The 23,922-nt window shown below is 45.3% G+C and overlaps 1 protein-coding gene across 2 annotated transcripts in view; it reads right to left on the bottom strand.

The window, feature by feature from the left end:
• Positions 1-19,974, bottom strand: part of NAV3 (neuron navigator 3) — a 1,035,010-nt gene extending 1,015,036 nt beyond the window's left edge. For both annotated transcript variants that reach the window (XM_086919576.1, XM_086919578.1), the window contains exon 1: positions 19,573-19,974. In XM_086919576.1, the coding sequence (XP_086775702.1) occupies positions 19,573-19,815 (243 nt within the window). In that variant the 5' untranslated portion in view covers positions 19,816-19,974. The remainder of the gene's footprint in view (positions 1-19,572) is intronic.
• Between the last annotated feature and the right edge of the window lie 3,948 nt (positions 19,975-23,922).

Raw genomic sequence — 23,922 nt, 5'->3', positions numbered from 1 at the left:
AATTAAATTATAATTATATTTATTGTTATTAATTACATTATATTATTTTCTATTTATAAATTTTTTATTTTTCATTAATTATATTATTTTAAATATTTTAAATTTATATCAATTCTAATATTAATTACATTACTATAATTAAATTAATTACTGTTTAAAAAATGTTATATTATTTTTATTATTTTAAATTAATTTAATTAACTTTATTACATTTTTTTAAAAAAAGATATACTTACCTATACTTACGATGTAATGCCATGCGTTGTAAAAGTATCTGCTATGTAATGCCATGCGTTGTAATGGCATGCATTGTAATGGTATTTGCGATGTAAAAATCGCGTTGTAACGGAACGCGTTGTAATACATCGCGTTGTACTGACACCAATCCCTAAACGGGGGCTGCCATTGGAAATGATGGTTTTTGGTTGACGCCCTTTCGTCTCCGAGCCGGACTCGGTGACCTGCTTTGCTGCTGTCGCAAAGCAGTTTCTTATCTGTATGAGGCCATGTGTTTCTAAAAACACATGGCCCCATAAAGACAAGAGATCAATGCTGGTGATTGGTTCCCAGGAGTACTTCGGAGACCCCGGCGGTTTCCTGAAAGTCTTCACTTGTCTTTCTTTCAGGATCGGGCCCTGTGGGGCACAGATTGCTAAAACCACTGTATTCTGGGTTACGCCCGAGCCATCTCTTCAATAATTACTACGCACTTCCTAGAGCAGGAAGCTGCCCTCTGTGATCGCTGCAGTGGGTTCAACAATGCCCACACACAAGGCCATCGCTCCAGGAAGTACAATGTTTAAACTATATACACATTGCATTCATCGAATGATTGACGTAGGTAAACACGGCTCCCAGCTCCACTGCAGACGCTCGGTGCGCTCTGAGGCAGAACAGGATTTGCCAGTATTGTGCAATTCGGGCGGGGCACATCAGTGTTTCAGTGCTATCTCCGGGTCAAGGATGCCCCAGAAACGTAGCCCCGCAGAGTTAACTTGGACATCATGCTGTGTGCCCAGGGCAGTGCCAGGCCCTTGTATTCTCATGTCACGCTTAGCCATAAATCCATATCTGGGATGCAGTGCGAATAGCAAAATGATGTCCTGTTCCCCCTTATCCATCCCCTCCCCACAGTATGCAAGTCTCCCATTTCTCAAACATAACAAGCGGTCTTGGGCACACCAAGGGCCCCCTAAAGAGTTAGATAGAGACCCCCCGCCCCCTTCACATAGGTTGTTGCTCGGAGGGGCCTGACTCATGTCCCTGCCGCTGTGTTTTTTGTTCTTTTGAATTCTTCCTAAGAATGTACCAGTGTCATTAATGTCAGCGCAAAGCCAGGCTGCTGTCTCCCTCTGCCCAGGGCTCTGCAATGCCAACACAAGGCTGCAGGTCTGTGAACAGGACAAGGTGCACTCCTCCAGAAGGGTCGGTGATGCCCGTGCAGTGCATGAAGTCTGTATCTTTGAAACCGTGCACTCTGCCCAGGGCTCTTTAATGCCGACACGAGGCCTGTGTCTGTAGCTGGGGCATGTGTGCTCCACTGCTGAACACACGAAGGTGTGTTACATCAAAAGAATCGTTTTGGTTATGGCACAAACATTAAGGGGGTCCTGCCATCTAAATAATAGATGGAATAGGGTGAGAACACTTTTACATGCTTAAGCCTGATAACAGATGCATTCTAAATGTTCAGAAGGGCACATAGGCTCTAACTTACGCAGTGCGATTTCTCTGGAAACCAAACTTACAGCACCAGCCATTCCACAAAGATCTACACATAACTTAAATAGTCAGGCCTTAAACATTCAAGCTCTCCATCAGGTTTCACAGAAGTTAAAGACTCGGCCTCACACAGCAAAGCTATCACTCAGTTTACATAAAGATTAAAAACACAGGCCTCACACAGCAGAACTATCACTCTGGTTATTACCAACGGCTCATGCCTCAGACAACAGAGCTCTTGCTTAAGTTAGGCAAAGTTTACACGCCTAGTCTTCACAGAGTAAAGCTATCCCTCGTGACACGGAAACTACAAATTCACGTTCCAGACCTCACAGCTATCCCATACACACAGGCCTAAAACGGCAGAGCTCCCCTGCAGGACACAGAGCAATAGAGTCTGCATAAGACATCAGAGCTATCACACATATAACAGAGCTCAAAGGCTATAACTTCAGACTGTAAAAGTATCTCTCAAGTTACAAAAACTTTGCAGGTTTTGGCTTAAGAAAGCAGAGTTAGCCTCGAGACCATACAGGATTAAGCCTCCGACAGCACAGCTATCTCTCATTCCACTCAGAACCTACAAGTCCAGGCCTCATATAGCATAGCGATACCCTAGGGGTCTCAGAAGTTACACGAGGAGGCCCTAGACAGCTGAGCTTTCCCACGGTCCCAGAACTCAACAGCAGATCCGACAATCCAGGGATTAATGCAGCAGAACAGCCCCTCAGATCACTCAGTACCTATCACATGGCACGTAAAGGCAATACAGATCAACATTGCTAGCTAGCTGCCTAAGATCACATCAAGTGTCCGCACTGTCACCGGGACCTTCTCACCTGAAACCCAGTCCGTCACATGGGCTGTCCACTCTGTGCCTTGCCCGGCCTGTTCTCAGACGCTGCAACATGAAATGTCAGTTTTCAGAGCCCACTCTGGTCTGGTCTCTGGCATTAAAAATGCAATAGGTCTCGCCTTTCATTAAGCTAAAGCCAGTTGCTTTGCTATACAAAACCATTAGCAAAGCGAATGGCTTTAACTTAATCAAAGGCGAGACCTATTGCATTTTCAATGCTTGTTGAAATGTGCCACGAATAAAATGACTGCATTCTTAACCAGTAAACCTGGAAAGGCCGTTAAGTATCAGTTTTCTCCAAAGTCACAACCTGCGAGTACGGTCAACAAGAAGTACGCTATCTTAAAAGTCCCTCGGCTCGCTGGCCTGCTGGCTAAAATCAGGTGCGAAAAAATTATGTCAGTGCCAGTATATCAGAATGTTATGGTAGACAGAACAGGTCAGGGCAGTTTATAACGATCACGCCATTTCAGAGTCAAAACTCGAAAATGATGCCATTGTGTCCATCAACCAACACACACGTGTACCCCTGCCAAAGAAATAAAAACAGAAACCACCCAAAGGCAAAGAGCAATCAACACTGACAAGCTATGAAAACCTCACGAGGACACACTAATCCAGCTGCCAATCTTTGTGTCAATTTTGGCCTCCAAGTCATACATGAATATCAGATATTGGAGGCAAAAGTCATCCAACGGGAACTTCATTTTTGCTGATATGAATCATTGTGAAACAAAAACACAGAACACACCTAGTAGTTACCAGGGTGGGGTTTTTCAACCACATGCCAATTTCTGCAGGAAATAATCTGTGGGAAAATAACTGTCATATCTCTTTGAAGATTGACAAATTAACTCAAAACAACTGGCTTCCTGGAGCCAATGGCCGAAAAATGTTGTTTTTGTACAAGTGCAAACTCAGGCAACTGGAAAAAAATGAAAGGGATTTCAGAGAAATGTGGCAAGAAAAAACAACGATGCAGCAGTGTTCTGGTTTAACTAGTAACGGATAACCCGTCATTAACGCAATCAAAAATAGAATTCAAGCTTGAAAACTAAGACTTGGGTAGGAGTAACCTGAAAGCTGATATTCCTTTTTGGATTAGAGGTTTTGAGGACAGGCTCCAAGTATCAGTAGGTTTTAACAACCGTACACATTTATGTCAATTAAGGATACATTTTTACATAATAAAATATTCCCCAACATGGCATACGGCTCTGCGTAAGCAACCCTAATAATTCACACCAGCCGTGCACAGATATATTTTACTACATGTCATGTGCTAAAGAAAAACCACAAGAACACAAACTCTTGAACCGTCTCCGCAGCTGTCATTTACCACCAAACTTGCCACTTTGACTGGTGGATGAGTACTTCGAGAAACCAAAGCTAAAATATTGTAAAGGGACTCATCTTTTAAAAAATAAGTTTAGGAAGGAGACCGTGTCCGCTCAGCAAATGTGACACTGAGAATCGGAAACAAGCATTTACAATGCAATGGTCTCGGCATCATTAGAGGTAGAGCTATTGGCATTGCTCATTACTTTTTTTTTTTTTAAATCATCCATGACATTGTCATTTACATTGCCAATAGCTTAATCGTTAAATAAATGGCATTGTCATTTACAATGCCAATAGCTACACCCTACACAGAGCCACCCTCACATAGACACACTCAACAGCACTCTGCACTTTGTACTGAACAGCACACAGCACTCTGCACTCAACAGCACACAGCACTCTGCACTCAACAGCACACAGCACTCTGCACTCAACAGCACACAGCACTCTGCACTCAACAGCACACATCACTCTGCACTCAACAGCACACAGCACTCAACAGCACACAGCACTCAACAGCACACAGCACTCTGCACTCAACAGCACACAGCACTCTGCACTCAACAGCACACAGCACTCTACACTCAACAGCACACAGCACTCTGCACACAGCACTCAACAGCACACAGCACTCAACAGCACACAACAGCACTCTGCACTCAACAGCACACAGCACTCTACACTCAACAGCACACAGCACTCTGCACACAGCACTCAACAGCACACAGCACTCAACAGCACACAACAGCACTCTGCACTCAACAGCACACAGCACTCAACAGCACACAGCACTCAACAGCACACTGCACTCTACAGCACACAGCACTCAACAGCACACAGCACTCTGCACTCAACAGCACACAGCACTCTGCACTCAACAGCACACAGCACTCTGCACTCAACAGCACACATCACTCTGCACTCAACAGCACACAGCACTCAACAGCACACAGCACTCAACAGCACACAGCACTCTGCACTCAACAGCACACAGCACACTGCACTCTACAGCACACTGCACTCTACAGCACACTGCACTCTACAGCACACAGCACACTGCACTCTACAGCACACAGCACTCTACAGCACATAGCGCTCTACAGCACTCAACAGCACACAGCAGCACACAGCACACAGAACTCTACAGCACACAGCACTCTACAGCACACAGCACTTCTCAGCACACAGCACTCTACAGCACTCTACAGCACTCTACAGCACACAGCACTCAACAGCACACAGCACTCAACAGCACACAGCACTCTGCACTCAACAGCACACAGCACTCTGCACTCAACAGCACACAGCACTCTGCACTCAACAGCACACATCACTCTGCACTCAACAGCACACAGCACTCAACAGCACACAGCACTCAACAGCACACAGCACTCTGCACTCAACAGCACACAGCACTCTGCACTCAACAGCACACAGCACTCTGCACTCAACAGCACACAGCACTCTACAGCACACAGCACTCCACAGCACTCTGCACTCAACAGCACACAGCACTCTGCACACAGCACTCAACAGCACACAGCACTCAACAGCACACAACAGCACTCTGCACTCAACAGCACACAGCACTCAACAGCACACAGCACTCAACAGCACACTGCACTCTACAGCACACAGCACTCAACAGCACACATCACTCTGCACTCAACAGCACACAGCACTCTGCACTCAACAGCACACAGCACTCTGCACTCAACAGCACACAGCACTCTGCACTCAACAGCACACAGCACTCTACAGCACACAGCACTCCACAGCACTCTGCACTCAACAGCACACAGCACTCTGCACACAGCACTCAACAGCACACAGCACTCAACAGCACACAACAGCACTCTGCACTCAACAGCACACAGCACTCAACAGCACACAGCACTCAACAGCACACAGCACTCAACAGCACTCTGCACTCAACAGCACACAGCACTCTGCACTCAACAGCATACAGCACTCTGCACTCAACAGCACACAGCACTCTGCACTCATCAGCACACAGCACTCTGCACTCATCAGCACACAGCACTCTGCACTCAACAGCAGACAGCAATCTGCACTCAACAGCACACAGCACTCTGCACTCTACAGCACACAGCACACTGCACTCTACAGCACACTGCACTCTACAGCACACTGCACTCTACAGCACACAGCACACTGCACTCTACAGCACACAGCACACTGCACTCTACAGCACACAGCACTCTACAGCACATAGCGCTCTACAGCACTCAACAGCACACAGCAGCACACAGCACACAGAACTCTACAGCACACAGCACTCTACAGCACACAGCACTTCTCAGCACACAGCACTCTACAGCACTCTACAGCACACAGCACTCTACAGCACACAGCACTCTACAGCACACAGCACTCTACAGCACACAGCACTCTACACGGTTGTAGAGGGCAGAGAGTACTAAAGTAAGTTCTTTTATGTGGATATGTTTACATGTAGTCCGTCTATCTGTGTTCAGCTATCGGCAGAGAATGGGACAGAAGTCGAAAGTGGTAAGTGAAAAAGCGCAGAATCACTCAGCGCAAAAGAAGGGCAGCCGTGATTGGCGGGCAGCCTCGGCTAGTGTCTGTGTTCTGGTGCCAGCAAAGGTCCGTGCGGTCATTAGCCCCCGCAACCGTGTCCGATTAATTTCACGGGAGGGGCTACGGGCTCTGCCTCTCATTTCTACCCTCGCCGTACATCTCTTATAAAGTTATATTCACAGACACATATCCTGTAGGGTCGGTGGCAGCCCCTGCCTGGCAGGCCTGTCAGCCTCCACCGGCTGCAAAAACTTAAAGACGTAAAGAGCATAACGCAGCTGAATTATTAAAATGATCTCCACACAAACATGAAACATTTACGAGACGAGTTTGGGAGTGCTGCATTGTGTTAAACCCTACCCTGGCGTCCCTGAGGAGTTGGGTATACGTCCCAGAGGAGAATCAAAATCCTGCAAGAAGTAACCACGACATGTCATCGACGTGCATGCGAGCATCACCACCACCTGCACAAACACAGTCTTATTCACCTAGTTCCGGGACACTTACCCCCGCATCACTCTGCTCACGTACACCACCAACATCACACGTGTGCACGCGCCACATTGTCACGCAGAGTGCACTTGTTTTTATCGCTTCCCTTCAAGGAATATACAGTCACTGGATGAATCGCTTACATTTCATTATAAGTAGAACTACACCGCATCATGCTTTATCGGATTAAAAACAAAACAAACAGAAAAATGAGCAGCTGTACCATGGGTGGTGAGTAATACAACAAAAATGCGCCATGATTCATTGTTGGGCGCAGCGAGCTCATTAAGGCCGTACATCAGATCTCTTCCGGGGACTTAATTCTTGGCAGTAAAGGTGCGCCTATCTCGTCTTCAGCTGGAAAATTAGCAAGCATTCAATAGAGTTTTTTCTTCAGAAATGTATAATAATTGTCGCCTTACTTGAAAAGGAATCTTAATATCTCTTAATGTTCTCTATTTCACACGGCCCCCCAATAAGTGCAGAAATCGGATGGACAGCATCGCGCTGCTCTGGAGGTGGTTAAAACAAGCAGTGGCGTAGCATGGTCGGGTGGAATCCCACCGCGGCCGCCCCGGAAGTCAGGCACGGTCGCCTGTGACGGGGGCGGGGCCACGTCCAGACCGGAAGAGGAGGCAGGCGGAGTCGATGCGTCTCGCGGCCCGGTGCTCCTGTGAGCGGTGTAGAGCCCCGGGGCCGCGCCAGCAGGAGGTTGGGCGCCACGTGCTGAGAGGAGAGTCCCCGACATTGGCCAGGTAAGCTCCAAAAGGCTGGGGGGCTTGGTGCACTTGTGTGTGTGTGTGTGTGCGTGTATGCTCGTGTGTGTATGTATGTGTGCGACGGTGACGGCGGGGGAGGGAGGGGGGGACGGGGGGCCTCGGTGCACTTGTGTGTGTGCGCGTGTGTGTGTATGTGTTAGGGGGGGTGTCTCTGTATGGATGTATGTGCGTGCGTGCATGGGCGCTTGTGTGTGTGTATGCGCATGCGTGTGTGGTGCTTGAGCTTCCCAGGAGACAGCGCCTGGCCACAGCGCGCGTTCACGTTTCAAATCGGCTCCAAGGATGCGCATGGCCGAAACTGTCTCCTGGGAAGCACACTCGCTAACAAAAGATCTCGGCGAGACGCGCTTCCGCGCGTTGAGCCGAGATCTAAAAAGCAATTCGAAGAGTTTTTTTTATCTACTATAAAAATATTTGCCTGCTTAAAAGCTATTCTAAACAACACTTCTAGACAATTCCAAACGTCTTTTCTTTCTAGTTGAAGGCTGTTGCAATCCTTTGGCAAGAAACATCGAGTCAAAAGTTTAGGATATCTCGATTTTCAGGAATAACCACCAAGCTTTTTTATTTGATGAGTCCCAATAATCAATGCAGTGAATGAAATTTACTCTTAGCAATATCCATTCAGCCCTGATCAGGGCCACTGCCTTCTGTCCCTCTTCTTTGGTATTTACAACAAATGGGGGAAAGATGTCATGCATGTGATTGCTCTTCCAAGCATGATCTGTACCTGATGGTGATTTATAGGAATGATTTGGGTTCAGCAAATTCTGTCTGCAATACTTTTTTAACATATACATGTTTGTAAATTGGTTTGTTTTGCTCTCAATATTTTCATTTTGGGATTACAAAATTGATAGTCCTTTTAATAAGCAATGCATCAATTCATAGATTATCCTGTAAAGTATTTATGTGAATCTCACGAGTACTGAAATGAAAGTGAAACCATCCTAAATGTATACTGAATGCAGCTTCGAATTGTGGAAGCAGAATCACTGGTTAGAGACCAACTACAAAATGTGATGTTGAGTGTTACGCTTCCTAACTACTCGGAGTACTAATACTATCTGGGAATTGAAGAATGCCTTTTCTTACAAATCACTCAAAGAGAGATAACTTTATGTACAAATGGCACTAGCAAGAGAGTGTTGTATAGGAGGGTTGAATTAGCATGTCAAGTACCTACATTGTACATCCATAAAAGAATTGCAATGCCTTTTATGTATCTGAGCCCACTGTATACATTTACTTTAGTGCTTGTGTTGGAAGCCTATATTAAAGAAATTCAATAATGAACCTTAGAGGTTGTGAGGGCAACTTTTTCTTAGATACTAGGAGGAAGCAAGTTCAATTAGCCATTACTGAATATTTTTGAAGAGCCAGATTATTATTTAAAAAGTACTCAAATTATCAAGCCGCTCCTTTGTTGGAGGCCCAAATGCAAACCGAAGGAACTCACTGCATTTTAAGATTTTTTTAATGGGGCACATGTAAAATTGGGAGGTTTCTACCCCAACAATGTAACCTTTTTCGACATAAAAAAAAATTCGTTAAATAGATTGTGTATGCTTATATCTTTCTAAATCTTAATGCCCGACAATAAACATTAAATTAAATGCAAAGCCAATAACTTTTGCCCCTGCCTTTCTGTGTTACTGTTTTATTACATACACAGCAATAAAACTAAATTAACAAGAAATAAAAACTATCTTGATACAAAGCTTGATGTGCATGATAGGTGGAACCCTTCTCTTGAAAGCACTACTACATTTCCTAGAAAAGGTGCGAGGAAATAAACTAATATTATCGGATTGAAAAATATAGTTTGGAATGGATGGATGTATTTTTACCTTTTTTTAAAATACTTTGATGGCAATGGCAGCACTGAAATGAATCGTGACACATGTATCTGCTAATTAAATCCATTGACTGTGAACATGAATTTTAGCACAGAAAAATATTTGTGACAAAGGCCCAGTTGCATATCTGTTATCCCAAGATATAGATAATAACCTAAGCCATAAGCTCAGTCGATCTTCCAGCACAATGTGATGATGGTTGAAAATTGAGTAACTGGATTAGGAGAGGGCGAAACTCAAGCAGCAACCCTAATTCTGGTCATGGTGAAGCACAAGCAAATCCCAAAAACCTGTGCTCAACCCTTTGGTAGCTTGGCACAAACGTAGTCAGGATTATGAGGAGCTGTGATGCAATATGCTGCGTAGAGCATGCATCACGCAGTGGTGGTTATAAGGAGCTGCAAGACCTGCATCGGGGATGCACCACTCAGCAGCATTTTTGATGCGGAGCTGCGAGCAATGCAGTGAAGTAGTGTGGCTCACTGGTTAGAGGCGGCAGACCCGAGAGCAGAGGACGGCCTGGGACCAGGGTTCGGTTCCCGGCGCGGCAGGTTTCTGGACCAGGGTCAGCGGACTCGATAATTCTCTCGCCTCGGTGCCCACTCTGATCAGCGATCACACTCGGCAACTCTGGGCATTAGCTTGCCTCATCTTCACTAACGGCCCCACCAGACCGCCGGGGATGCCTGGTCTCACCCTGGAGATACCCATTAAGGGACCATCTCTCAGGGAAGCCAGGAAGGGTTTCGCAGCGGTCAAAGCGCCTTGGGACCCTACGGGTAAGTAGTGCGCTATATAAATGCCAATACATTTACATTTACATTGCTAAAACCACAGCTGTGCTGACAGAGCATTTTCAGGCCCACTTCCAAGGGTACAGGAGTGGGGTGGTATCACTTGGGGGGTTGGACTCATAGCAGGCAGAGTCGAGGTGCAGGATTCAAGGTGGTTGGAGCGTTTTATGTCTTTGAGGTTCTGCTGAGGAGGACAGCCTACTAGCCCCTGGGGCACAGCCTCAAAGTAACAATCCTTTTTACAGCAGAGTAGCACATGAAATTTTCAAGAGGAACTCATATATTTACAGATCCACTAAAAATATAAGGCACTGAATAGATGTAATGGCTGGGCACGTGTAGTGTAAGAAGACTGCTTATCCAGGAGTGTAAGCAGCACCCTGCAGAGCAACGGTCTCTCCCCTTCAGGTGGCCCCATTCAACACAAAGCCTATGATTATCAGTAAGAAATGGGAGTGTCACAGGACCCTCACTTCATTTTGCAGGGGCATCATTTTGCGATATGCCACTGGGCATAGCTCTTTGATGACAAAACCAACCTCAATCTTCTCTAAGGATGGTGCAGATTCATTGTGCAATGATGCTTACATCATGAATTGTAAAACAGTATTTTCTCTTTAACATGGAACTCCTTTTAAATTATCCAGATAAAAAGACTTCAAGTGTGAAAGTGAAATGCCCCTTGTTTGAACTTTTCGCTGTTGGCAACTCTGCTGCAAACCCAATGAATCTGGAAAAGCTCCATCTCTGGTACACATGGAAAAGTAATCCCTTTGGAAACCTAGCCAATTGCTCTGCAGAGTCAGCCTGTGAAACTAAAAAAGCTCTAAATGGAATCTGCTCTGCTTACTTTTGATAAAGAACTGATTTGTGAATGAAGAGTCTCTATTCAAATAAAAGCCATTTTGCACTGTAGCTTTTATTTATTATTTTTGTTTTCGGAGTTTTATATAGCACTTACAAGACCCGGGGGTATCAGAGCGCTTTACAACATACATGAATAGAAAACATAAGCAATATAGTACAGTGAGTATCATCAAGGATATTGAGGACCAAAAAGATCGAGGTCATTGGCCAGATGCATAGAGATGGCGGTTGAGGAGAAGTTCTTTTAATTGTCTCTTGAAGATCGTGAAGGAGGGATTAGTCCTGATGTGGGTAGGGAGAGAGTTCCAGATATTTGGGACATTCCCAGAGAAGGAGCGGGAGAGGGCTTTTTGGGGGATAAAGAGGAGCGAGTTGGAGCTTCTAAGGTTTCTTGATTGTCCAGCTTTTGTGAGTTTAGCAGGGAGGTATTCCGGTTTGCTTGTGTGCAAGGCATTATGGGTGAGGTAGGCTGTTTTGAAGGTGCAGCGAGCTTCGATGAGTAGCCATTTTAGGGCCTGTAATGCAGGGGTAATGTGGTCGTATTTCTTGGTACCTGAGACCCTTCTTGCTGCTGCGTTTAGAGTGGCTCTCATGAGGGCTGTGTGTGTTCTTGTTGTCCCGGTTAGAGTGACATCACCATAGTCAAGTCTGGTCAGAACTAGAGATTGGGTTGCAGTTTTTAGGTCATTGGGGGTTATTAAAGGTTTGATTTTGTTGAGGGGTTTTAGGCTGTAGAGGGCGCCTTTTGCTGTGGAATTGATGTGGGAGCTCATGTTGAGGCATGGGTCTAGAGAGATCCCTGGTGATGTGACTGAGTTTGCTGGAGTGAGTACGCAGTTTAGGGAGTCAAGGTTGTTTATCCATTCTTGGATTTGAGGGGGTTGCTCGTGATTTGAGAAGACAAGGATTTCGTTTTTTTCTTGGTTGAGTTTGAGATGGTTGAGAGTTAGCCAATTTTCTACTTTTGAAAGAGTGGAGTTGAGGCGAAGGATGTCATTGAGGGAGGAGATCTCAAGGTACAGCTGGTTGTCGTCAGCAAAGAGGTGGTAGGCGATGCTTGCTTGTTTTTTTGAAAGGCAGTGAGTGGTTCCATGTAAATATTGAAGAGTGTGGGGGAGAGGACTGAGCCTTGAGGGACATCTCGAGTTGAGCGGGAGGTGTCGGACATTGAGTTTTTGATTTTTATGAGTTGGGAGCGGTTATGTAGAAATGAGGAGAACCATTTTAGGACATTGCCATCAGCTCCGACACGTTTTTGTAGGGTGTCAAAAGCAGCTGATAGGTTGAGGAGGACAAGTAGGCAGCATCTGTTGGAGTCAAGGGAGTTGTGAATGCCGTCCGTAATGCTCAGTATAGCGGTTTCTGTGCTGCATCCCTTCCTGAACCCGGATTGGTGTGAGTTGAGTAGGTTATTAGATTCCAGGTGTTGCTTCAGTTGGGAGAGAACCCATTTCTCCAGGATTTTGCCTAGGAAAGGAAGGTTGGTGATGGGCCTAAAATTGTTTAGGTCATTTGGGTCAGCATCAGTTTTATTTAGAAGGGGGGTGACTTGGCCTTGTTTGAGGCAGTCGGGCATCAGTACGTTGTTTAGAGCGCTGTTGATAATCTTTGTCCACAGTGGGGTTAGGGTAAGGTTGAGGTTCTTAGCTAAGGAGGCGGGTGTAGGGTCTACGTAATGGTTGGAAGGTTTGGAGTTGGGAATCACATTAGAAATGTCCTCTTCTGAGAGAGGATTGAAGTCTTTCCCCCGCTTGGGAGGGGATGGGGGACTAGGGTGAGGGTTGCCTTTGGGGGTCGACAGAGGAGCGGTCTCGGCTTCTGTGAGCATGTTGTGAGCTGGGGATGGGTGAGGTTTCATTAGAGGTGCGGATTTACCGTATTGGGATTGAGTGTGGTGGTCTAGGGAGAGCTCAATATTGGAGATTTTGTCATTGAAGAATTTGGGCAGGTTGTTACACTTAAGTTTGGAGGCAGGAGGGTTAGCTTTGGTGGGCTTGGAGGTCTGTCTCTAGGTGATGTTGAAAAGTTCTTTGGGGCAGTTTTTGGCTTTGTCTAGTGCGTTCTCCTTGATTATGTGTTTTTTGTAGTTACTGCGTTCTTTCCTGAGTTGGGAGAGGTTGATTGTGGATGGATTCCCTCTCCAGAGTCTCTCAGTGGCTCTAACTTTTCTTCGTTAAGAGTTTAGGTCATTATTTAACCAGGCTTGGGAGGGGAGGTCTCTGACTCTTTTGGGTTTTAGGGAGCGCTAGTTGGTAAAGGGCAGTTGTCATTGTTATGTTGTACAGAGTAGTGAGCTCAACCGTGTTGAGGTTGTCCGAACAGGTTGGGATCAGTGATGTTATGGTTTCTTGAAGGACGGGGATGTCTTTGAAATTTCTGGTCCATTGGTGGGTGATTTGAATTTTGATTGGTGGAGCTACTGTTTGATTGATGCTGAATAGACTGATGTGGTGGTCTGACCAGTCGATTGGGAGAATGTTATTTATGGTTATAGTTTCGCTTTTGGCTGTGATAGCATCTAAGGTAGAGCCGATGTTGTGGGTTTGACCCTTGTAGTGTTGGGTGAGCTCATTTGTGAGGAGGAGTTCATTTAGGGACTGTATAACAGTGTCATTTTCATTGTTCCAAGGGAGTTTGAAGTCACCCAGGATGATGTTGCCCGAGTTTGCTATGGAGCACTGAGTTAGTAGGTCTAAGATTTGATCACTGAAAGCCGGAGAATTTCCTGGGGGGTGGTAGATGAGATGGCACTTTGTTACTTTGTTGTTTAGGCGTGTTATGATGGTGTTTAGGTATTCGAAGGTTGAGAAGGAGTGTGTTTTGAGTTCAACTATATTGATGTTGTTCTTATGGATGATGGCAATGCCACCACTGCGTTGGTCAATTCTGTCTTTTTTAATGATGGAGAAGCCAGGGGGGACTAGGAGGTCAAGGAGCAGGTAAGATGTTTGATTGAGCCAGGTTACGGTGAGGAATGCAATTTCAGTGTTGTTACTCAGTATGGCATCAGCCAGCTCTATTGCGTGCTTAGCTGCGGATCTGCAATTTATAAGCATGAAGTTTACCATGTCCCTGTTGGAATGGGCTTGGGAGGAGGGGGAACTTGGGGGATAGTTGTGTGTTGGGAGGGACATTAAGTGGGCATAGGTTGGTTGTTGTCTCTACCTATACTGGTGATTACTTCGATATTGGAAGGGGGGGTTTGGGTTACTCTGGGGTCATAGGTTTTAGTGAGTGTCATTGTCTCTCTAGGAGTTGGGAGGATGTTTTGACAGGGCTGAGGGGGTGGGGCAGGGGGCTGGTTTATGGGGTGGGAGGTGTGGTTGGGGGGGGATGGGAGTGGGGGTAGAGGGCAATCTGTCCTTGGGGAGGGGGGCAAGTCTGCGGAGTTAGGTAGTTGAGGGCTTGGGGTAGGATTTGTGTCCGGTCTTTCTTGGGTAGAGGTCTGGTGGTCGGGTTCGGGAGGGGTGGGGTGGGGCAGTTCGGTGGGGTCAGGATGGAGTTTCGCAGCTTGGGGAAGGTGAGTTCAAATTGGTGTAGGTTGAAGTCATTGCTTGCCTGTTATATGTGAGCTCCCAATCTATTGAGTTAGAGCTGGTCTGTCAATAGTCTTTCGTATGTGAAGAGCATGTGTAGTGTCACATTTCACTCTATGAAACAGAAAGTGCCACATTTGAGGAAATTGACTAAAGCACCCTCCTAATTGACTCTTAAAGCTCAGCTGATGGCACACGTGACTTGATTGAACTGAGAGAAAAGTCAAAGAGAGCATTTTGCTTTCATAATACAATACTTAAATTTAGGGTTTCATACCACATGTTTGCACTTCTAAATGCCTTATTTCCCAATGTATGGTACATAATGTATCAGCTTCAGTATGATGAAAGGCTGAGCATGTTTGGCAGCATTCAAACTAGTGAACTTCACACCACTGTAAGTGTCCAGCTGACTTAGCGTACTTCCCAGACACACATTTAACCTTTTCATAGAAATTCAATAAAATATAAAATATGTTGTCCCCATTGTCACTGTTTAAAACTGAGAACCTTTTTACTTCTCTTATCACACCTAACAAACTAAACTAAAACAAACAGTGCCTTTTCCAATTTAAACCTTTAAAACAGCCTGAGCTATTCCTCCATATTGGAATTATACATATACTCACTGAAGAAACCAAAGGTAACAGGACCATTACAGCTAGGCTCAGATTTCACTCATACAAAACCAGTGAAATTCAGCAGCTATGGTTACATGAACTAAGTATAACTTACGTCCTTGCAATGCACTGCTTATGGCCTCACATAATACATCACTCATAACATGGTCAGTGACATCACTGATGACATTATCCACAGAACCACTCATACATCCACTCACACCCCATACAACCTCTCATACACGTACTCACACACCCACACAACCACTCACATACCCATTCATTTCGAGCGGGCCAATCAAAAAAGGAGGTACCAAAATGCAAAATCCACATGCTTTTTATATAGACCTCTTTAAGAAGCGCTACAGCAAAAACCGCTAAATGGAATGACACCGAATTTGACAGAAAGCTAGATCTGAGGATGCAGATTCTGCCTTTAGGGATTTGGTGTTGAGTCATTTTGCAGTTTTTGAGAAATTAAGATTTAAATATATTTGTATATTAGGACACTTGGGTCCATGAGAAACTTTAAAAGATACACAATTCTGAATGGCCCAAGGAGACTATTTTAACCTTGAGCCATCTCTCTCCCGCGGGGACTCAGACTCCTGCAGGAGCGGGCACTCTGATTGGCTGCCAGCAACATGAGAAAAATGTTGCTGGCAGCCATTACAGGACTCACTGACTTAGTCCTGTCTTGAATTTTCTTTTTAAAGTAACAATATAAGGGGGCCCTCTGTAACCGAAATAAAAATAAATCTGCCTATATCCCTGCAATTTTCAGCCTCAGGGACCCCATTCCCTGGCGCCAATGAATTTTTTTAGGGAAGTCTGGCCCCCTCCCTGAGACTTATTTGGCCCACGGATTCCCTCCCTCCCTGAGCTGTAAAAAGACCCTGGGGACCCCACTCCCCCAGTGCCATCACATTATTTAAAGGGAGGAGGGGCAAGTGGCTCTCTTTCCTAAGCCTTTAGGTCCTTGAGTCCCCATTGTCTGGGGCTGGCTCACTTGATGTCTCCCAGGGAGCCCAACTCCAAGACACAGCAGTGTGTTTGCTCTCTCCTGGTTTGACTACTTTCAAATCTCCTGCTAAATGGGAGCAAGCACAAAGTATGTTCCCAGTGGGTGCAACTGTTAAAAATACTCCAGCAGGCTGCTAACAGACTTGTATTCTGTTTCCCTACCCACGCTAACGCAGGCAACAAAAAAGAACAACAAATTGCTCCCGCATGGAGGGAGTAGCATACATATCAACTCCCTCCAGGCAGGAGTAATGCTGGGGGAGCCATGTGGGGAGGCAGGTGGTGCCACGGGGATTCCACGGAGCCCCCAGCTTGTGCATGGTGGGTGCCCTGGGAGGGCACCAGGACACCCACCAGTTATAAGGACAGATCCTGGGGGATGGAGTACCCAGGGCCTAATGAGGCTCAGGGTGGGAGATCTCAAGGCCCCCCTCCCCTAAAAAAATAATAATACATGACTCTGGGGGATGGGGTCCCTGGGGCCTATTAAGACTCGAGGAGGGGGGACATGTGGCTACCCTTTTAAATAAAGCAGAGCCCGGAGATGGGTTCTGCAGGGCCTATTAAGTCTCTGCGAGGGGGAGTGCACAGCCCCCATCCCCTTTTATTTACATTTTGGCCCCAGGGTTAGGGTCCCTGAGGCCTAATTAGGCTGAGGGAAGGAGCATCAGGCCCCCTCCATTATTAAATTTGCCCAGATGTTTGGGGTCTCCTGGGCCCAAAAACGCTTAGTGAGGGGGATTTCATACCCCCTCTCCTTTTTAATTGGCTTTGGCCCTATGGTATGGGGTCACCTGGATGAATTAAGAGTCAGGGAGGGGACTGCACACCCCTCGCCTTAAATTATATGTTTTGTCCCCAAGGGCTGTGGCCTGTAGAGCCCGAATGCTTACCCTATGAAGCGCACACCAAAGGCTGTGCGCAGTGTGGGGTTGGCAGCCTGCTGGGCTTAGCCACAGGGTCTGCAGCAGCACAACCCCTGTGGCCAACCTCTTGCTGCGCATACCCAAAGGCTGTGTGCAGCGTGGGGTTGGCTACCTGCAGGGAGTTGGAAGCAGAGCCTGGCTGCAATACAGGCCATGCTGCACGAAACGAAAGGCCGTTCACAGCGTTAGGTTTGCTGCCTGCAGGGGGTTGGCTGAATGCTGTGGACAACCCCCTGCCACTTACGGCTGAAGGGGGGGTTGGGTTTAAGTATGGTAATAAAATATTACTTTATGTTAAAAAAACATACTAGAGATTCACTGAAAATAAAGCCAAAGATTAAATACATTTATTGCTAAGTGAGATAAAAAGATCAGTTTTTTTTTTTACAAAGAAATTCATTGAAAGAACCAAAGGGAAAACTCAAGTACTAGTTAGGTCAATACGTTAGTGACAACATTAATGTTGTGTACTAAAAAAGATACACAGAAATTCACCAGTTGATGTTAGCAGAGCTACCTATAACTTGTGCCCCGCCTTGCACTGTTTATGACCTTACATATTACATCACTCATGACATGTTCTATGACATCATTTATGACATCACTGATGGCATCTCAAATTATATTACTGATGACACCACAGATGACATCATCCAAGCTTCTTTTCTACACATTCCTCTATCAACTAGTGTGGCATATAAGGCTGAAAGTAAGTGCAAAATAGAATAATATGAAGCATCATTACTGTCTTCACAGATACAACTTCCTTAGGTGTAGCAAGCATGTGTTATGTGATACATTGACCGTGTACCATACACTTTACGGATAGCATAGTTGACATTAACAATCGACCACAGATATATTGGAAAACCTCATTGAACACGATGTTCAATATGTATAAAACTGTTCAGAGAAAGCCATGTTCATCAAGATACTCAACATCTTTTTCCAAATGAAAGCCTTACAGGTAGCCCATCTTTTCAAGCTAAACAAGCACATGTACATAGGTTAGTACCTGGTGTGCACAGTCTTCTGTGTTATGTAGAAATGCTAAGATGATTCTGTCTAATAACTCTAGACTACATACTTTGTACCTACAATGTAGACTACTTACACTGTTGGAAAATGTTTTTTGCAGAACCAAAAAATGTGTGTGGAACAGTTGTTTATTGTCATCTGCACACAGAGTTACTCTTCAATACAGTACCTCTACACACCTATGATACATTAGAACCACATGTGTTTTGTAAATGCACCCATAAGTTGGACATTATGCAGAAAAGTAATATGGTAGTTACCCGCCACTGTGTAAACTATCAAATGAACTAGCACACTCAGTGGATGTTGTCATTTGAGATGCCATCAATTATGTCATTTGAGATGTCATTAGTGTTGACATAATGATGTCATAGAACATGTCATGAGTGATGTAATATCTGAGGTCATAAGCAGTGCACGGCGGGATCGCAATTTATAGTTCACTCTGATAACTATAACTGGTGAATTTCTTTGTCTTTTTCCTTCAAAACAGTAATGTCACCTGACATATTCACCCAAATATAACCTTTGATTTTATCAGTGAGGAAAATAAAATACATATATATCTATATCTCAATAAGGGGGGTTTAGAGCGCACCACTCACCCGTGAGGGCCTCAAGGTGCTAGGGGGGTGGGGTGCGGGCAGCTCTGTGGTCATCCGAAGAGCCAGGTCTCACCCACATTTTTATATACATATATATATATATATATATATATATATATATATATATATATATATATATATATATATATATATATATATTTATATATATATATATTTCTTTATATCTCGAGTCATAGAAACGCTTTCCTGTCTTCCTTCGCTTATTCCCCTTTCCATTGTGAAGGGATCCAGGGATGATAATCCAAGCGCTATATAATCAACCATGACATAGCACAGTACATAACTTGGCCACATTAGCCCTCGTTACTGATATGTATCCATAACCTTACATAAAATGTTTATTATATATTCTTTCAGTTCTTCAATAGTATAATACATGTTTGATGAAATGTTTATATTAACTATAACTATGCATTGAACACTTCCTATGCTATTTCAGCTCTGTATCCCTCTATGCCGCTCGCTATCACTACCACTCACCAACCCCCAACAAGCAAGCGCTCCTGGCGTCAGGTGAGGTTCAGCACTAACCTTGCGGTCTTCGGTTTCCTTTGTTTTCCCTTGGAGTCTTTTCTTATCTGCAATATCGCAGGTTGATTTTAATTTAAGTTGACCGGCCAGCTCCGAGCTCACTGTCACACTGTGCCCCGGGGCCCTGGAAGGATGCTGCCGCGACACGGCCCTGCCAACTTGCGGCATCGGAAGGGCAGTGTGGACCGGCTTTGACCCCACAGCTGGCTGCCTCAGCTTGGAGGCAGCCCCAAACACCGACATGGCTTCACTCGACGCCTCGCATGTCCGTCCAGAAATTAAAAAATATATGCAAATTCCCGGCCCAGCCTGCCAAAGTCGCTCAGTTCATCGCAGCACAGGCACCACAAGCAACAGCAGCAATCATTAAAATAACGCATCAGCCTGGAACGATTGCACTGGCGACGCAGGAAAAGTTTTCCTCATCCTGAGCTCTCCGTTTCTCTCAGACGCTCTGCTCAGCCGGTTACTGCAGTTCTGCAAGACGAAACACTCCTTGGGGGCGTGAACTGTTCCTTGAAGGTAACTGCTGTCTGTGTGGGATTAAACGACGTGCGAATGTGCGCTCCTCTCCCTCAGCACCAAGCGGCAGCCCAGGCCCCTAGCGCGTGGAAACGAAAAGGCGGCAAAGAAACCCTACACTGCATATTTTAAAAGAACTCAGACCACAACACTGGAAACAGCCCCTTTCCTGAACAGAGACGTAGACAACCCACATTTGACAAAAAAAATACTTTTTGGTTTAAAAAAAATGTCTGTAAGCAGTAGCCAAAGCAAACAGCTGTTGGAAGAGCTTTAAGCCCGGAAACCATCACAGAGATGAAGCTGTGTGACCGAGTCCACGCCTGTTCTGCGCTGCTGACAGCTAGAGTAAAAGCCACTTTCATCCTCGACCCTCCTGTGATATCAGGTTCAAGTGCATGCAATATATGGCTAGCAGGCCCAGGATCACACTGAGTGCGTTATCTGTGATTGCGATCTCAGGTCCAGGGAAACGCCTGATCGAACACGTTGAAAATAGACTGCTTGCACCGGGGCACAAGTCCTAAAATAAGAAGTAGGGGGAGTAAGCTAGTTAGGCAGTATGCAAGTGACATCACGGAGCACGACAACACGGAGCACGACATCACAACATCACAGAAATTTACATTATAGAAAGTAGCATCACAAGCAACGACTTTACAGGAAGTGACATCACAAGAAGTGCCATCAGATCTAAAGCCCTCACATATATGTTTAGCAGGTCTATCATGTGTACGTCTGAGCACATTGCGAGGATAATAGCACCGTGAGCTATGGAAGATGATATGGGACTTCTACACCTTCCAACCCCCCAGTTTTATGTAACACAAACTGTTGATTGATTTACAAAGGTATATATTTTATTGTAATATGCATGCGTTGATGTAAAGCACTCTGACACCCTGCATTGAGATGAGTAGGGCTATACAAGAAAAAATAGTGGTACTTAAATTATTTAAACGCCTCCTGAGGTGTAGTAAGCTCTATATAAATGCAATTTGCGTTGTGTAAATTCTGGGAATACCAACTTATCTGATATTCTTACAGTCCATGCATATCTCCTAAACCGGGACTGAACAAAGTGAAAAGCTACCTCTCTTAAGTATGTGTGAAGTGCTAACAAGGAGTGAGCCTTTGTTTCCCCTCCGCTGCTCCTGACCGCTTGCTACCAGCCTGGAGTCTGAACAAAAGGAAGCCAGATGAAACCTCAAATTCAGGTTTTGTTATGGGCCCAACAGGAGTCTTGAATAAGAAAGCTCCATCCCTGCCTGCACGTTTTTGCTTGTTGCAGATGGAAGGCCGACCACGTGCAGGCTGTCCCGGTGTTTGGAAATTACACCAGGACGAGTTCAGCACATTATTCAGTGGGGCCCACATTTTTGGCAGGGTGGACGGTGTTCACCCTGTGAAAATAGTGGGTGGACACAGTCCACCCGTCTCGTGCCCTTGCTTACACCTAAAAAAAATGATCCCTTCTCGCGCTTACAAATTCAATATTAATCGCAGATGCTCTGACGCTTTGCTGGGATATATAAACAGTGGTGTGTAATAAAGGAAAGTGACGTCTGCAAAGTTTGGTTAAACGGCTACACAGTTCCTGCCAAAAGATACGTCACTGCAGAGCTAACTACACACAGGGGCGGCTCTAGGGTCATGGTGGCCCTGGGCAGGGAGCGTAGGTAGGGGGCCCCGGAAGAGGGGGTCCGGGTGGGGCAGAGCGCGGAGGCCAGTAAAGAGGGGGGGGGGGGTCAGGGTGTTTAGAAGTGGAACTGAGCCGGAGGCCGCCAAATCCCTGCCAGGGGCCGCCACATAAATTTGTATCCATCCTCAGAGGATAAATATATTAAGGATATCTATTGGTGTGGTGGCCCCTGGGGTTTGGTGGCCCTGTGCAGGTGCACAGCTTGCACATGCCTAAGGCCGGCCCTGCTACACAGAAGATATAATGACCCTACCTAGCAATAGTTGCCTTGGCAGGGGAGAGTAGTCAAGAAGGGCACTGCGCTCCGCTCAATGTTGGAATCTTAGATCACTGAAAGGGGCAGCAGTTTCCCTGACACCTGAATTCCCCTTAAAATAAATATAGGATACACCATTTTATTGAGCTTTCCGGTTTCTGTCCTGTGCAAATCACAAAGAGGTGATTATAATAGCAGATTACAGAAAACCAACAACAAGTAATTTAAAAAGGAAATTCCCACTGGACTTTAGTTTGAGATGAGGAGAACAGGAAGAATGCTTAAGTGGTGCGGTGACAGAAAGTAAAAGTCTACCACAGCTGTTGTCAAGAGCAGTAAGTTTAAAGTAAGTTTTAACAGTTGACTTTAGATAACGGAATTGCTTTGTTAAGCAAAACTAAGTAGAGTGAGGGAAGTAGGTATACACAAAGTAAACTTCCTTTCAAAGCATTCATGCACAGTTCTATGAAGAATACGAAAAAAAAGAAAAGGCCACATTTTACCCCAGAATGCAACAATAGACAAGAACAATATGAATCATTTACATGCAGCTGCTGGCAGCAGGCAGTGGTGGGATCCAGCATGAGAGGGTTGTGAACACCTTTTGGTTAGGACAAGTTAGCCTTTGTTTCCATACTTCTTGCTTGCATATCCTTAGCTGAACGTGTGAAGGTCATTTTCATGACTGATCACTTCTAACATGGCCCCTTGCTGTATAGATCTCAAGGTTTTAGTAATGGCTGTTCAAAATCAACATGTGGACAATACTGACACATTTTGTGTCCTGATAGCTTTGCCTGTTAAAAATCTCATGTTTCTGAGCCAAGTTTTATTTAAATATGAGATACAAATCACTGGTCAAAACGTATACATAGAAATTTACCAGTTGTAGTTATTTGAAGTGTTATATATGTCATCCTTAGGATGGCCTAGCCGTAACTTTTTGCCTGCTTTCCTCCACTTTTTGCTGTATCTTTTTGTTATCCATAGGACTCAGAGTACTTTACCACTGCTAACCAGTGCTAAATGGCATGTGCTTCACCCCTAAACATGGTTACATTGGTGTATACCTGACTGGCATATTTAGTTTGCCTGTAAGTCACTTGTAAATTAATATACCATATACCTAGGGCCTGTAATCTAAAAGGCACTAGTGGGCATGCAGCACTGACTGTGGCACCCACACAAGTGGACTTTCAAACCTGTTTCAGGACTGCCATTGTAGGGGTTGTGTGTGCAGTTTACAGCCACTGCGACTTGGCCTTTAAAACCACTTGCCAAGCCTTAATCTTCCCTTTTAGTACACATAAGTCACACCTAATGTAGGCCCTAGGGAGCCATAAGGGCAGGGTGCTGTGTAATTAAAGTGTTAAATGCTCTAGTAGTGACAAACAGCTACATTCGATTTTCACTACTGTGGTGCCTACTCCTCTTATAGGCTAGCATTGGGGATGCCTTAAAACACTTTAAAGCGTAATTCCTGATTAGAAAGGAATAGCTAAACCATGTTTCATATATTTGGAATGGTAATAAATTATATTTAGTGGTAAAGTTGGATTTGACATTACTATTTTAGAAATGCCGCTATTAGAAAGTGGACATTTCTCTGCTCCTAACTTAGCTCTGTGTGCCTACAGCCAATCCACGTATGGGAGACAACTACACTTTGTGCATTCCCACTAGACAAACACAGGAAGGGTGGATGTGACAGAGGACTCATCTGCATTCATCTGCATTCTGATAGCTTTCTTGGGCAAGAAGGGGGAGTGGGAGCTGATACTTACAGGCAGTGTTCTGTGTCCCACAGAAAGGGCTGTTTACTCCCCCCACAGATAGCCTGGCAGACAGGACTGGGATGAAAGGGACCTGT

Source organism: Lissotriton vulgaris, chromosome 1_1 (genome assembly GCF_964263255.1).
Source record: "Lissotriton vulgaris chromosome 1_1, aLisVul1.2, whole genome shotgun sequence".
NCBI classification, from domain to species: Eukaryota; Metazoa; Chordata; class Amphibia; order Caudata; family Salamandridae; genus Lissotriton; species Lissotriton vulgaris.
The sequence above is the reverse complement of the archived record's forward strand: the minus strand, read 5'-3'. Positions and strand labels throughout refer to the sequence as shown.